Genomic DNA, 16,421 nt, shown 5'->3' with positions numbered 1-16,421 from the left:
ACAAACGCCCCTGATGGCCCTCTTAAGTGTGGAGTTGTACAGGTTCTGGATCAGTTTGCAGTCATTGCATCCCACCATTATTTTGAGCGTAGAAAAGAAAACTGATTCAGGGCCAGCTTGATCCTCCCCCCGCGTGCTGGGCAACTCTGTTGACGCGTCACCATGGCAACAATGCCCCCTTGCCTTGGGATTTCCTCGGCTGTTTTTCAACAGTTATTATCGAGCTCCTACGATTAACTTCAACCATGTCCATTATTATGCAGTAGTATATAGTCTGGGTTTTAATTAAAAGACATAAGATGACGGATATTTTGTGCAGGTGGCTGAACGAGGAACTCAAGCTGTCAAAAGCGATTGGTAAGTGTAAACAAAGTTATCGCTATCTATCTAGCTACCTGCTAGCCTAATTAACTCTAACGTTAAATTTGAAAACTCTGACAGCGCCATTTTGGAAGCTACACGTCGAATTAGAAAGACAGTTGATGACTTATCAACACAGTCAAGTGATATTGATTGGTAGGCTATGATGTGTCATTAGCAACGATAAAAAAGGGCCAATAAAACATTTGGGGAAACCATGAAAACCCATAGTTACTTGCTAGGTAGTGAACATGTCATTTTAAACACTTTCGATAACTTAATGGTTTTTCAACATGTTTTCAGTTTGAAGCATAAAAGAATATCACATGTTGAAATTGTCACTGTTTGAGTACATTAACGCATGTTAACCTTCACAGAGCCAAAGTCCTTTACCAAGGATTTCTCCAGTGGCTACCTAATTGGGGAAGTTCTTCATAAATATCAGATGCAAAATGATTTCAGTATGTTTATGAAAAAAGAGTAAGTTGCCCTCTTTCTTCCTCTTGCTATCTATCATTTTATTTTTAATTGTTAATTCTCTATTCCACTTTTTAAGTATTTATATTTTAATGTCTGAACACACTGCTGCTTCTGTAATGAAAGAATTTCCCAAATTGGGATCATTAAAGTATCTATCTATCTATTTATCTACATATCAATAATCAATTGTTTTTTTGTTGAAAAACAAGCAGACGGTTACTTATTTTTCCAGCTCATTTAAAGTTTTCTCATAGTAATAATTAAATAATGAAAGTTATCTTATTTCATAGCACCTCCATCTCCAGACTGAATAATTTCACCCGCCTTGAGCCCACACTCAAGTTACTTGGGATCTCCTTCAACCTGAACACAGCTCAGGACCTGATGCAGGAGAAGCAGGGTGTTGCCACACGCCTCCTCTACCAGCTCTATGTCACCCTTGAAAAGAAGAAGAAAGGAGACATCAGTGGCACATTGATGGAAATAATGCAACCCGCAGCCAAAGCAGGCTTGCACAAAAAGGAGCATGAAATCTACTCTGATGTAAGGGGGACTGTCAAGCTGTAACTGTAGTTTGTGCATTTGGTTTCGGGCCTATTTCTTATGGCAACAGCACATTTTATTTCTGTAAAACCATATTGAGCTAAGTGGAACTACTACTCTGTGGTCTGCCCTTTATTCTTTCAATGATTTTTTAAAGTTTTTATTTAGTTTAACTTAATCTTATATCTACAAGAAGCAATCAATATCATCAGTTACATTAAGCATATTTTTTTCTTTTTTGACATAGCGACTGCATCAAGTGGTAAAGCGTGATGCAGATCAAAAGCTACAGAAAATCTCGCAGCACTATGAAGAGAAGTACCAGCCAATGGACGACAGGTTGGAGATGACCCGTCCCATCCAGCAACAGAGACCACTCAGAGTCCAGGATGAGAAGAGAATGAACAACAGTGAGAAGGTACTGGAAACCATTTAAAGTCAAATGCAGTATTGTAGTACATTTTTCCTGTATTAATTGTTGACCAGACTTCAAGGCCATCTTTAGTTATATCTTTATAAACTCTTCACATATTGTCCCGGCTGATACAACTAGAATTGAGCCACAGACGCTTGATGGATGCAAAGAAGGGTCATGCTAATGAGTGGAAACTGTTTATGTTGCAGTTGCTGGTGTCTCGTCAGAAGCAAAAACAAATCATTACTTGTAACCAGGCCGCTACTGTCCAGGTGCCCAAGCCACCTCCCTACACTTCACAGCTCAACCTTAAAAGAAGGCAACAACAGCATCAACGCCATGAACAAGAAGCGCAGGTGGGATTCAGATTAAAGAATGATGTGAAAATGTACCAACACAAAGAGGGAATTTCATTGATGGCTATAGAGAAGTATGCATAGAGTTTGTAGAAGCAGATGCTTGCAATGGACATTCAAAAATATCCTTCACACAATTTTAGCAATCCAGGCCCAACAACTCTGTGTTCGTCTTGTTCGCCATATGTTCCCAGTCACTGCTAAAAGCTTGTTATTGCTTAACACTTGCAGAGGGGAGATTCATTCTAATTCAAATTCTCTGCCAAGTTTTTCTTTGGGATATTCCAGATTAAGAAGGAATTTCAACAGATGACCCTCTGTATACAATACTACCTCTAATGCAATTGTCATGCCATGAGTTCAACAAAAAATCCTTTAACTTTTCACAGCATACACAAAAAGTAAAGGAGTGACATGGGTCTGTTTGTCCTTCTGGTTTTTGCAATTGTTATTCATTTTTGTCTGCAGACTGTCAAGACTGAAATAGCCCAGTTCGAGACAAGGAAGAAATTGCTTACTTATGCTGTTCCTTCCTCTTCAAGGTGAGAAAATAGGGAACATTCCCTTCATTTGTTTTGTATTGCTTTGGTTGTTTTGCAACCTGATAAAATCTTACATTGGGACAATGATTACAAGTGTGTATTGAACTTTTTCATTTCTAGTGGTCAGCCTGTCCCTAGAGATGTTGTTCCTGGTGGCAGCAGCCAGGGCTGTGAGGTCCCTGAAAGTGGAACTAAGCTGACTTTACAATCTAATAGCAAGTATATACAAAATATCCGACAGAGGCTTGAGGAAAGTGCTGGAGCTCGTGAGCAGAGAGAGAAAAGACGGGACAGATTCCTGGTGGAGCAGCTCAAGGCCCATGAAGCTCAAGAGGTGAAACTTCAAGTTGAAAATGTTTCAGATACATCTGATACAGGCTATGCTCTCACAGTGTGTTATTTGACATTCCTTAATTGATCAGCCACCTATTCCTCACACTGCAGGATGCCCGGCGAGATGAGCAGCTGGTGAAGCGTCTGACACGTCAGACCCAGCAGGAGCATCGTTTGGCAACTCAGCTTCTCCAGATACGCATGCAGAAGGATGTGATACGGGAGAACCGCCTGTTCAGAGAGCAGCAGTACCAGCAGCGGAGAGAGAAGGACTTCCTGGAAGCTCTGGAGAGGGAGGCGGTGAGATAGGATGAATAACGAAGAAGAATAATTCTCTCTATTGTCATTTTGTATTAGGCTGTAATTGATAGTATGGGTGGTGTAATAGGAAGAGAAGAAAGGATGTATTTAAGTAGTTATCAACCAGGCTTTTGGTATTCTGACGAGAGAGAAAGACAGATAAATGGTAAAGTTAGACTATATAATTCATAAATAAAGGCAGATACCTGGATAAATGATTCGCAAAGGATGCAGCCATGGTCCAGCATGGTTTCAGTGTTAAATATTCAGTATGTTTTAGTAAAGTATGGTCCTGGTGTTATGTCTCAATTAATCTCAGAGCAGATTGTCAAGCTCATTTTAGATGATTTAGGAACAAATATATATAATTGAATGTACATAAATGTTAAAGCTTTAATGTGGTATTATTGATGCTGTGTCTATTGGCAAATTAGTAAACTGTATTAATCCTTACTTACAAAGATTTACATTTCTCCCTTTTTTCTGCAACCTCTAATATCAGCCATGTCTGTTGCTTTGTGTCTTTGTGTGGAAACACAGTAAAACGTGTTTTTTGCACAATAAATGACCTATGTGACATCTTTCAATTTCCTTCTTTACTTACTGACTAACTGTGGTAACCAGTAGAACCATTTACATCCTGCCTTCTCCACTTATTTCATTTCTCTGACTGGGGTCTGGTATAGGCTTTGGCTCAGCAGGCTAAATTGGACCGTGCCGAAGATATCCTAAAGGAGCGTGAATTCTGTAAGAGGAATGCTGCTGAGCGAGCTCAGAGCAGATACAAGAAGCACTTTAAGAGCTGCAAGGACATTTTGGAGCAGATAGTGGACTTGAGCACCAAGGTTGGAGAATACCGACAGCTCACTGAGAAGTATGTCACACAATTATTGTTATCAACTTTCATCTGCAATGATTGTAAAAGTAATTTAAGCAATCACATTTTAAGAGTTGAAATTACTGTTGTTTTAAATACATTTTCACTTGGTCTACTTCATTATTTGAGGTATTTATCAATGCTTGAACACATTTAACAGTACAGCAGTGAATAATCTAATTTGTTTTAATTGATCAGAATACAATTTTCTCTATTTTTAAATGAGTATACAAGATGACACAGTTGGTACAATGAACTATACCAACATAATGAAACATGGGCTAATGACTCTACCACCCAAAAACCTGACACCAAATAAAACAATTGAACAGGAAAGTTCAGCTTGAATTAATTCAAGGCAGGAAACGGTCAAAAGAAAAATCACAAAATAAATTGATGAAGGGCATCGATAAAGCAAAACACAACAGATACAAAAATAAACCATAGGGGCAAGGTTGTTTTTAACTAAATGTTTTGTGAGTCATAAACTTGTGAAAAGATCAACAACATGGGAACTGACCAGTGTAGTTAAATATAATCAGGAAGTGTTGACATCCTGTCTAAATCTTCTTACTATCAAATACATAATATCCAAATATATGCACTCCCTACACAACCATTCTTAACAATCACTTTGTATAGATTTGTGCATTCCACTAGATTTGACATATCTATCATATGAACTCTAAGATGAAACATTATTGAAATACAGTTGGGTTAAATCATTATTATGGCTCAATTGACAAAACATTTTTGATTCAATGTAAATACATTTGGACATTTGTAGTCTAGCGTTGCCTTCTATAATTTGTTCTGCTGTCATGTCCAGTCAGATCCCAGAGAAGTCCATGAGAGAGTGGAAAGAACTGCTGTTCAATGGTCTGCCTCTCTATGAGCCGATAAACTGCCAGCAGCCAGAGATTGAGTTCACTCCCTCACTAGATCCTGTAGAACTTGAGAAGCAGGAGATACTGAACAACCAGGACTATGATGAATACACTGTGAGTTTATAAAGCAAGTGGAGTGAGTTTTCAGATCTTGTTTGTGTGTATTCCCACAAACGCTGAACTGAAGCGATTAACTGCTTCATCTGAGCGTGAAGATCCTCTTTGACTTGGCCACAATGTCACTTTTTCAGAACATGGTAGATGAGTGGGCATGGCCAGAGGAAGCAGGGGAGACCAAACTACCCCTGACCAACAACAACATTCTTGGACACGTTGTCCAACGACTGAGGAACATGGTTCATCAACCCATCATTAAACCCTCCTCACCCTCATTTCCTCAATTTACCTTTAAGGCCTGTGTCCTGGGAAAGCTTTGCTCTGGCAAGACCACCTGCCTGGCCAAGTTGGCTGAAGGTACACAGCATGTGATCAGAACAAAGATGCAAGCATTCGCACAAACACAATTTCACACCACTTAATTACATATTTACTGGAGTGATAAACTGTAGTCAAAACATTTTTGGTATAAGAAAGTATGGTGTGCTGAGCATGTGTGTTGTTTCCTGCTCTAGCCCATGGCATCAATATCCTATCAGCGGACACGCTCATTGAAGAGGCGCTGGATGCTAACCGAAATGGAGAACAGGTTTGTCAGATACAGTATAACAGGATGGTAACTTCACCAGTATTCAATTTTGTATTTATTCTTATCACATCATTAAGATTTAAAGGACTTTTCATGAGAATATCTGAATCAGAAAATCTCAGTAGCTGTTAATGCTGGTGCCAAAATGTATAAACCTGTTAAAACCTCAATGATCTTAAACATTTTAACTTGAAACATCAGGTACGGGTCACAGAAGAGCAGGAAGAGAAAGGCAATGAACAGTTGCTCACATCCTGCACATCACTGGAGCCTGGTGGGTTACTGAAGCCAGCGTGATTTAATTGTATGCTACACTTTAATGTACTGTATATCATAGTGTTTTTTGCTTCTGATAAAAATGCACTGCATATGAAGCATTTCACTAATTTGTTTTTTTGACGTGATACTCATAATTTAATTGTTTTTCAGACCTTGAAACTGAAGAGACAAGTAGAAAGAGCACCTTAAGAGTGAGTGTTGTTTGTGATCTGCTGACAATAATGTAACCTGTATACAATGTATACCGCTAACCAACTTTCAACCGTTATCATTGATGATACAAAATTATGAATTTTTATTGAATGTAATCATTTGAGAATATTGAGTAAAAAACACATTTTTTTTCAGATTAAATGTGGACCTATCTGGAATGAAACTTATTTAACTAATTCCTGTTTACATGTGTTTCTTGAGCAGCTGTCTACCCGGGCCATGCAGGGAGCGGCTGCAGACAAAGAGCTGAGGCAAGGCAACCCCATCCCTTATGATCTGGTAGTGGACATCATAGTAGAGGCTATCAGGTAAACTCATTAACTGTATTGATATTAAAAACAGAACATGTGATTTAGTCAACTGTATACTAATTTTACCATATTCAATTAATTTGACAGTCAATAGTCCAGAGAAATGTCAAGGATACAGTCCTACTTTTACAAACAGTTTGAATAAAATGTATAATAAACAAACCCCCATGATCACTCTCCTGACAGTGACATATTGTTGGTGTCCTTAATAGGCAGGTTCCAGCTCAGTCAGGATGGATCCTGGATGGCTTTCCATTGGACATCACCCAGGCCTTCCTGCTAGAGAGAGCCCTGGGTGGGTGTGTAGATGAAGGGAATTGTGTTGTGAACAGCAGGACAGACCTTGCTGCTGATCCCAATCCACCCGAACCTCCAACACCCCCACCTCCTGTACTGGACCTGGCTCTGCTGCTGGACATCCCTGAGGAGTGTGTGATCAGACGAGCTTTCAGTCATACAGGTATGTTACACTGGTGGGAGTTTGATATATATATATTTTATAGTATATATAGTGAGTTTGTACTGTCCTGTTTTTCACTCTCACTCTGTGGCTGCTTTAACTCCTGAATTTCCCCACGGCGAATAATAAAAGTCCATCTTATCTTATCTTATAATGCCAAGTATCTGTGGCTTTGTGCTCCCATAAAGTAACTGTTAGATCGTGCGTGTATGAATACATTCACGAATAACCAGTTAAATATAAATAATATGTTTTGGTGTTTCTCTTACCCCCCCAACCTGGTGCAGATCAAGATAGTGCCTGTCCCAAAGACAAGACCTTGTATCTGGCACAGATTCCTCACAGGTAAAAACTGAAATGAATACAATACTGCCACTGATTTACTGTCTGTCTGTCTGTCTGTCTGTCTGTCTGTCTGTCTGTCTGTCTGTCTGTCTGTCTGTCTGTCTGTCTGTCTGTCTGTCTGTCTGTCTGTCTGTCTGTCTGTCTGTCTGTCTGTCTGTCTGTCTGTCTGTCTGTCTGTCTGTCTGTCTGTCTGTCTGTCTGTCTGTCTGTCTGTCTGTCTGTCTGTCTGTCTGTCTGTCTGTCTATCTGTCTGTCTGTCTAATGCATAACATCTTCCCCTTCCCTTTAAGAATTGCAGGTTTTGAAGACACCTGGCCCAAACTAGAGGATTGGTTTGGTGAAAAGCAAAGCATTCTGGTCCGTATTGATGCAGATGTGAACGAAGATGAGCTTTACGAAAGGATGGAGTCTGTCCTGCAGCAAGTTTGGATGCAAACACAGGAAGGTAACATGTTTTCATTTTAGTATTATTTGAAATGTATGTAGACTCAGAATACTTTTCTTCTTTCTTACATAACATAAAAAATACAAGTACTATGTTTTATCAGACACTGATGACGAAAGAAACACAATATTTACTCACAACCTTCCGATATATTCCCTCACCAGCTCTGGCTACTTCTCCTGTTGAAGATGTAATGTTGGACAGTGGGAAAGCTCCTGACTCCCCCTCTTCAGCTGAACTTCCACCTGCAGGCCAACCTCAGGACGTTTCACACGAAGCCCCCGACCCCACAGAGTCCGAAACCAACTTAAGTGAGGAAAAAGCACAAAGTCTAAAGTCCCTTTCCAAAACAAGCTTTACCTCCCCAGGATGTGATCAGTAGTCGTACATTGTGTCTTCTGACCATCGGAAAACAAGATTCTTCATCTTTATTATTGTGATGATTTAATGACTTTTCGTCTGACTTCTCAATAGGGCACTCTAGGAAGGCATCCATGTCCTCAGTGATCAATGAAGACTCTAAGGGGGTCCCAGTAAACCCACCTGAGTCTCCCTGCCCAGGTCCTTCCAGCTGGGAATATGTGGATGAACCCCTTCCTCCAGTAGGATACTCTTTTATTAGTATTTGTTTGTTTGGCTTATCAGAGTTGGAGATGAACTTCCTCTCTAAGAAACAGTTGTGGTACCCTGCCTTGCATAGTTTGTTTTAATTATTTGAAGATACAGTACATGTAAAGTGTCATCTTCTTCCGTCAAATCTCTTGCATAACACTATATACTGTTTTGTTTGATTGCCCTCTATCCATGCCCCCTGCTATGTTCATCTTTTCCCTCCCCCTCTCTATTTTTAGGAAGTCCCAGGGTTCATGTGCCCCCATTGGGACACAGTGTGTGATTCCTATGTGAAAAACGTAAAGACAGTAATGCAGCAGATCCGCTCGCAAAGCAGTGTTATTAACCATCACCTATTCAACATCAGGTATACTGATTTGTAGTAGTGTGGACAAGGTTTATTTGAGAACAATCAGTTCAAACAAACTCATAACAAAGCATTTTCACAATGCATGTCTTTTCTCCCTTTTTATATTTGATATCCATCGCTGAAGTTACATTATTGGCTTTTAAATGTCAGTACATTCTTACAACTGTGTATCTGATAACATGAAAAGCAACACATTGATGCCTTGTAAATAAAAAACAGTGTGGGTTGCTGTACATCTTTGCTACAATGGTTATAATCCATTAAAAAAATGCAGTATGTAAGTTCAGTATTTTGAAAACACTTATTTTTAGGTTAATTAGGTTGATGTGACCCAAATGTTCTAAACGTATGGTCCTTTATCAGAAATATTTTACAAATAAAAGAGGAAAATTATGTTAAAATATAAGACCTAAAATAATTGTCTCTGATATATGTTTACATGTATTAATATGTAATTCCATGGTTCCCTGTAGAGAGGACTACAAGCATTACCTGGGACGTCCTGACTTAAGGCAGGAGTTGGTGTCTCATTGGCAAAAGGACTTCAACAGCATACCTGACGATATGAGGAAAGACGAGGATACCAAAGCAGAGCTGCATCTGAGACTGGATGTGAGAACAATTTCTAATACAATACAGTTATTCTTGATTTGATCATGAAAATGGTATAAAACCTGCTTAAAACTTGTGGCGACACTATGACATGTGTACAGGAACTGCGTGAACGTCTTTGGGACATTAGTGACAAGTGTAAGGAGGAGGACGAGCAAGAGAAGGCCGCTCTCATGGGGGACGGCTGGTTGGAGGAACACACGGTCATCCTCATCAACTGTCACTCTAAACTCATGCAGGTGCATCCTCATTTTCATCTTCTAACTATTTGACTGAACAAACATTTACTCATATAATGGATTATGTTTTTTGTTGTATACCTGTTGCACTGCTTGTTTTCAGTCCTTTTCTAATGATGTGTGCAGTAGGAATATTCAATGAATCTTTTGTGTGACCGTAACCTTGGATACACTGTGCTGTGTAGGTAGAGTCAGACCGTCTCCAGGATACACTCTGTATTCTAAGAGTCTACTATTTGAGCATGTGCAGAGAGGTGCTGCCTAAGCTACCCTCCAGGTTGGCTTGTATCCCCCTTCTTGACTTCCCAGAGGTGAAGGATCAGGACGAGAGGCAAGAAATATACTATTCATAACAACCTAAATATGTCAAAAACCTACAAAACTGTAAATAGTAAATGATTAGAAATAACTGCAGTCAGTGAAAGATCTATTTGCTCAGTACTGAGCAACTGTGCAGTCAGATAGGATAAGAGTACAATTCAAATGTAAGGATGATGCACAATCACACACAGCATTAACTTTACGTTTACTGCAAACTGGTTTAGAAGACATTATGGATGTTATCATTTTCTCACAGTTCAAATCCTTCCCGCAAACACATGCACACATAAGAAATGTCCTCCTCTTCTCCCATTTTTCCTACTCTGCAGTCCCGACTCCAAGGAGAAAATCCAGGATCAGACGGAACCTGTCAAGGTCAGGGCATCCCTCAGTCATCCTGAATATAACTTTCATCATTTTAGTCAAAATCACAAAGACTACAATATATATTATTCCAGTTATCTTTGTAATGTTTCAAGCTGTACCATATTTTAAGACAGTTTATGGTTGACATTTTAGTTTTGTCATTCTTAAATACATTTGAAAGAAAATGTTCTTCAAAATATTTAAAAACACTCAGTGATGATTAATTAATGATAAGAGAAACTGACTGTTTTCATTGTTACCTCTAGCTTCCCCAAGATAAACTGATCTCTGACTACACGGAGGTACTCAGAGGCATCAGCAAATTGGTAATTCTTGTTTGTGACAGTTTGCATAAGTAAATAAGGGGGTATATATATATACAGTCATATTTATTTTAATTCCTGACGTGTATGGGTTATACATGTGTGTAGGTATCAGCAGAAGCCCACCAGGAGATGAAAGAGAAGAAGGGGAAACCACAAGAGAAGGAGAAGGCACAGCAGGCCCCTGCAGATGCAAACAAAAACGCAAAAGGGAAGAAGTCATCCGAAGATAAGAAAGGTATGTAATTTGCAGAGTATTAAGGAAGCCGTGGAGAAGTGCCCTCTAACATGTTGTTTCTGAAAAAGTAGGTATTTTTCATCATTATTTTATCCAAGTTTTGTTCCTCCAGGTCCACCATCCCCCCCCTGTGAACCCAGCCCTGCACCACCTGATACTCATCATGAAGATGTCAAACTGAAAATACATAAAGAATATGCTGCCACACTGGCTCAAGAGGGTATGCGCTGCAGTTTCAGTAGTTTCTCTATTTATCACAATAACAATATATTTAATCTTCATATATGTCCTGAGACCCAGAAAGAAAAAGGTTTCAAATTTCCTTTTTTTGATCACACAAGTCTTTAGGGTGGTATAAACATAATGACTAACAAAAACTAAAAATATATATTTTTATTTTTGTTTTATTATGTGTCCTTTGTAGAGGACATCGGGTGTTAGTTATGCGAAGCATAGTATACAAACAACATTAACATACAAGTACATTTAGACAACATTAGAGCACAACAACTCAATGCAACAAATACTGAGCCCTCATTTGTAGAACTCCATCCTTTTTTGAAATGCAGAGATACATCTGACACTTGAGGCACTTGATGTATGTTTTCCCACTGCATCCGTCTGCCATGAACCCTACAGAAACCTACATGTTAGTTTTGGCCCATAGTGGACTCCATTTGTGTTGTGTAAAATGGGGGAAATAAAAAGTTAGCAAATCCCCATGCCCTCCTCAGAGGACATTCATAAACATAAACACATTGCTCTGAAACTCACTACACTAACTCCTAAGATGTTCCCTTACTATAATTAATTAAAATATTGAACTCACAACACTGGTAATTACAAAATTACAAACTTACCATTTCTCTTTCTATAAATAGTGCTTGTGTTGATGGACGCCATTTTGAAATACAATGAAATTATCTTTTTCAAAGCCACACCCCCACATATGTCATATGTTTGAAAAGCCCAGGATGTCCTCTGTGGAGTACAATTGGACTTAATGCTGTGGCATGTATAACCTCATAGTTATGGACCAAAACCAAATGTCCTCCACAGGAGACAAAAATGAATGGGTGGGTCTCAGGAGGGTATACATGTTTTTAATGTTCTAAGTGGCTGTAAGAACTGTATACTATGATATATATACATGCAGGTGAGTCTCTTGTTATGTGTATCCATGTGTGTACTTTTGTGCTTACTGTAAACATACATGTATATGTGTGTAAAAAAATCATTATACTTATGTGGTTGTGTTCCTCTGTTTGTCTTGCTGTATGCATGTGTGTGTTTTCTAGAGAATGCAGCAAAAATGCGCATTGCGCTGGTAAAAGGTCACGGTCTGAGGATAGTGAACTCCCTGCAGAGCAGAGCAGAGGAGACTTTAAGCAACATGGAGAAGTGGTTAGAAGCCCACTATCTTCCAGCCATGAAAAGGTATGGTACAGTTCAGTGTGGGTCAATGTATGGTATTGTGTGGGCTACATGTGCATGAAGAGATATTTGAATGTGAATAAAGCAGCAATAATGTAACACTGCACTGCTCTCCCTGTATTATCTTTTTTTCTTTTTCTGATTAGTGTTATAAATGCTGTCTTTATTTTGCCTCCATGTCATAATGCTATAAAGTCAATGTGCTCGTATGTTGGACCCATAATTGAATTGTATGAATAGTGAGTTACTGTCCTCGTTATTTTATTATTTTGAATAAATACAAAAATACATAATTCTTGTGAAACATTAGATTTCTGTCCCCAAACGTCCTGTTTGATGTTGCATGTGTCTCTTTTCTCTAGTATTGATCAACTCTCCGAAGTGATCCGCCATCACATTGAGGCTGGTGATAAGTTGACATTTGAACTGGTGTTGGTATGTAATGCATTTTTAAAGGTTGTTTACTTTTTTGTAAGATATTTAAAAATTCTTCCCATATCTTAATTGTGGAGCTCACTGGTTGAAGGGTAGTTAGAGGATAACACTTCAATTGTTTTTCCAGCATGTGACATTTGACAGTGAACCACAATCTCCTCTAACTCTTCTATATTCTTTTTTCCAGGAATGTACTGACTTCTACCAGAATGGAGACTGCCTCATGGTGGCTAGCCCGGCTCCGCCTCCCCGCCCTGCTCCTCTGGAGAAACCCACAGGGTCCACCCCAACAATCACCCAGCTACAGTCCCTCCACCAACAGCTATGCAACGTTGCTCCATCAGGTTAATACAGAGCTGACAGGATGTAATGTTATGGGTCTATAAGTCCTGCTATTTGACACCCATCCTTTCCCTTCCTTTTGAACATTTAGGCCTCATATCCAGTTTTGAGTTTGACAGTTTGCTCAGGGATCTCATAGTTGTTACACTGGGCAAAAACACCTTGCCTGAGCCCTGGATTAAACAGAATGAAACACAGGTACTCTTCAATTATTCCAGACACTCAAAAACACAAGAGCACAAATTATGTATTCTATTATATTTGCCATTTCTCACAGCATCAAATTCTAATTCTAATAATCCCTCTGCTGACTACAACCTAGAGAAAGTAGAGCAAGACAAAATAACTCCTTCACCACACCGTCCTGTTACAAGAAAAGAACCATCACATTGCTTACAGGAGAGTTGTCCTTTTCTCTCCTCCCCTTAGATGATGGAGATTGTGTCTCTGCTAACAGATGAATATGAGCTGATAGACTGGCGTAAGTTTCTGCTCAGTGCTGCCCTCCCTTGGCCATTCCCCTCCCTGTCACAGCTGCTGACTGTGCTCCAACGCTTCAAGGCAGCAGATCATGGAAACACAGGCTATATAAACGAGGAGAAATACCTACAGGTCTCTGCACACACACACAAATCAGACACAACACTATATACTGTATACTTTATATTGTTTTTGTGAAAACTGAAGCATCCTGAAAATAAAAATAAATGTTGAAGTTACTCGTCCTTTCTCACCAGACCGAGCTGTGGTTTTCCAGTGAGAGTGTCCTGCCCGTCCCAGAAGACCCCTCAGAGCCTCTACCTTATGACCGTCTGGCTAACCTACGCAAGGTAACATCCTGCTAAGTCTGACAATTTCAATCCAAACCAATATAAATATTCATGAAATGGGAAATTCAAGTGGTCATGGCACACAACAAACGTAAAAGTAAAAGAACCATCTTCCTTCTTAGTTTTTTTTCCAGTTGTTTGCGGACCACTCTTTCTCTCCATCTCGACTGGATTATTTAACCATGCTGCAGTACTTTGCAGCCGACCCTAACCCCAGACAGGGCTTCATCAGAGCGCTCAGTGTCGTGCTAGGACAACATCTCAAGCACTCCTCCCAGGGACATCTTGTCAAGGTGAGATAACGAAAGCACAAACATGCTCGAATGAAAGGCAAAATCATTGCAAAAGCACCTTTTCTTCATCTTCTTTAGTCACAAACATTGTTATTTCCTGTCACAGATGTCTTCAGGTGATCAAATGTTATATGAGAAACCCATTTTATTATTTTCAGTTATGCCAACAAGATTCTTTTTTATGCATCAGATATTTTTGTGGTTGGTGATTTGTTTTGGAAAGAAACAAGTGAGTGTTCTTTTCAGTACAGACTATTGCACTTGAATTCAACAGTATTACTTCAGTATGCTTTATACACACAGTCGATGCCCAATATAGAAGAGGCTACAGAGTTGGATGAAGACTACAAAGAAGCAGAGTGTGCGTTAGCATCAAGCAGTCTGCTGGGGGAACAGGAAGTGTCCATCCCTGCTCTCCTCGCTGTCATCTTCCATAAAGTCACCAAAATAAAAGACGTCATCCACCTTCCTCCAGACTGCCTGAGTCAAGAGGAGCACACTGAGGTATAACAGATCAAACTGGGCTTTAAAGGAAATGCACAAATTAGTAGTTCAATTCAATAAGGAATACAATATCGACTTAATGTACTAAAATATGAAAGGCTTCATTTTCAATTCAGCAGAATGTATTTATCCCTCAGGAAGATTAAGTATTCTATTTTGCTTTCTACTGTTCACCATCAATGTTTCGAAACAATTTTAAAATATGAAGGGGACAGTCCACACCTTATATAACATAGTTCACTTCAAATAAATGACACTAAACCTTTTTTCAATGCCCGGGATTAAATGAAAGCAATATACTTGAGCTGTTAATAGATGTAATTGAATGATTCTGGGTTATCTGTACTCTGTAATTTTTTGAGGAATTGTTCTCTGATTAGAATTATTAACCATTTTAGTAAAAGGAAACTCTTCCCTAATGGTTCTTCTCTTCTCTGCTTGCCCTTAGCAACTGGCGCATATATTCAGAGCGCTGGGCTACATGCCTGAAGACTGTATCCCCTTCTCCGTTCTCTCTCTGCACCCTTTCATCCAGGATTTGATGGAGACCTCAACACACTTTCAGCTTGTAGTAAGTCTGGACACACATCTGTTTGTGATTTGTTCCCCTAAAACAATGTTTGGTAGTTTGGAATCCACAAATAGCACACTGCTTGCTGCTGTGACCACTGTCCTCACTGTCCTCACTGTCCACCATCATGTGCATCAAACCTCCTTCCAATTCACCTTTTGTTGTCATCTCTTCCTCCCTTTTAACCTTTTGGTTTACCTAAACTATCTCTTAATCCCCTCTCTCTTCCTTTCTATTTGTCCCTCAGAACATTCATAGAGTGCTACTGGCTCATCGAGATGAAGGAGAGGCTAACAGCTCAACAGTTTCCTAAAGGATGACACAAATATGTTCTGCTCCACATTGAAAATGCTTTGGTCACGTGTGAAGTATTCTCGTTACAGTTACCTTTGACATCTTCGATGATATCTATGGCTTATTTCATTTTTGAATAAATATATTTACAACCATAACTTGCGTCATCATGTAGAAATGTTTGTAACAAACGGTGGTTGAAATGACAACAATAACATCAATGATGTCAGGATTGACCCCTCTTACTCGTTTTTCCCCCCGATACACTCCAGCAGTTTTTCTGACTGACTTGTTTTTCTAATGACCCTTCTGACACAGAAAGGCATTGGTTGTGGCTACAATGAGAGCATTGTCCAAGATAACCTACATGTCAAGCCTGACTTACCAGCAACTGCCTGCCAGGGCACCGTCAGCCTGTCACTGCCCCGTCAGCAGTAATGTGTTCTGGTGGCTACTCTCTCTAGCAGTCAGTGCCGCCTGCCTATCAATCACAATTACGATGTATGCTGTTTTCTTTTTTAATGAGCATGTAAATAAGGTAATCAGTTTTGAAAGCTGGCTGTTCTTGTGACTTGCCACTTATTAACACATTAATTTCAATTAGGTACAGGTGTCACAATAATATTATTATCATCATAAAATGCCTCTCTATTCTTATTAGTGGAGGGGCTCACATTCTTCAGCAACTTTGAGAGAATGTGACTCTTTCTTTTTGTCTGATTTGAAACAATATGGGGGATACCCCCCCCCCCCCACACACACACACCCACACCCCCCTCTGACCC

General features: G+C 39.5%; 1 protein-coding gene across 1 annotated transcript; it reads left to right on the top strand.

Annotated features, from left to right (window-relative positions):
• The first annotated feature begins 240 nt into the window (after nucleotides 1–240).
• spef2 (sperm flagellar 2) lies at nucleotides 241–15,777 on the top strand. The gene is made up of 38 exons (XM_034117685.1): nucleotides 241–357; nucleotides 738–840; nucleotides 1,131–1,383; nucleotides 1,631–1,801; nucleotides 2,071–2,154; nucleotides 2,623–2,696; nucleotides 2,817–3,030; nucleotides 3,141–3,329; nucleotides 4,016–4,203; nucleotides 5,036–5,207; nucleotides 5,345–5,567; nucleotides 5,726–5,788; nucleotides 5,996–6,073; nucleotides 6,229–6,269; nucleotides 6,496–6,599; nucleotides 6,815–7,062; nucleotides 7,350–7,407; nucleotides 7,698–7,852; nucleotides 8,017–8,223; nucleotides 8,327–8,454; nucleotides 8,704–8,831; nucleotides 9,308–9,446; nucleotides 9,548–9,685; nucleotides 9,871–10,017; nucleotides 10,334–10,381; nucleotides 10,639–10,698; nucleotides 10,804–10,933; nucleotides 11,046–11,153; nucleotides 12,232–12,370; nucleotides 12,730–12,802; nucleotides 12,990–13,146; nucleotides 13,236–13,342; nucleotides 13,574–13,756; nucleotides 13,882–13,974; nucleotides 14,097–14,267; nucleotides 14,571–14,771; nucleotides 15,220–15,342; nucleotides 15,590–15,777. The coding sequence occupies exons 1-38, from the start codon at nucleotides 300–302 to the stop codon at nucleotides 15,653–15,655; spliced, it is 5,022 nt and encodes a 1,673-aa protein (XP_033973576.1). The 5' UTR covers nucleotides 241–299; the 3' UTR covers nucleotides 15,656–15,777.
• Nucleotides 15,778–16,421: the final 644 nt, after the last annotated feature.

The sequence above is a fragment of the Trematomus bernacchii genome, unplaced genomic scaffold (genome assembly GCF_902827165.1).
Source record: "Trematomus bernacchii unplaced genomic scaffold, fTreBer1.1, whole genome shotgun sequence".
NCBI classification, from domain to species: Eukaryota; Metazoa; Chordata; class Actinopteri; order Perciformes; family Nototheniidae; genus Trematomus; species Trematomus bernacchii.
This window is presented reverse-complemented; position numbering and strand designations above follow the sequence as displayed.

Coding starts and splice junctions, on each gene's coding strand:
- spef2 (XM_034117685.1), top strand. CDS start 300: ATGACGGATATTTTGTGCAGGTGGCTGAACGAGGAACTCAAGCTGTCA. Junction 4,204..5,035: donor TACCGACAGCTCACTGAGAA/GTATGTCACACA, acceptor TGTCATGTCCAG/TCAGATCCCAGAGAAGTCCA. Junction 13,147..13,235: donor ATGCAACGTTGCTCCATCAG/GTTAATACAGAG, acceptor TTGAACATTTAG/GCCTCATATCCAGTTTTGAG.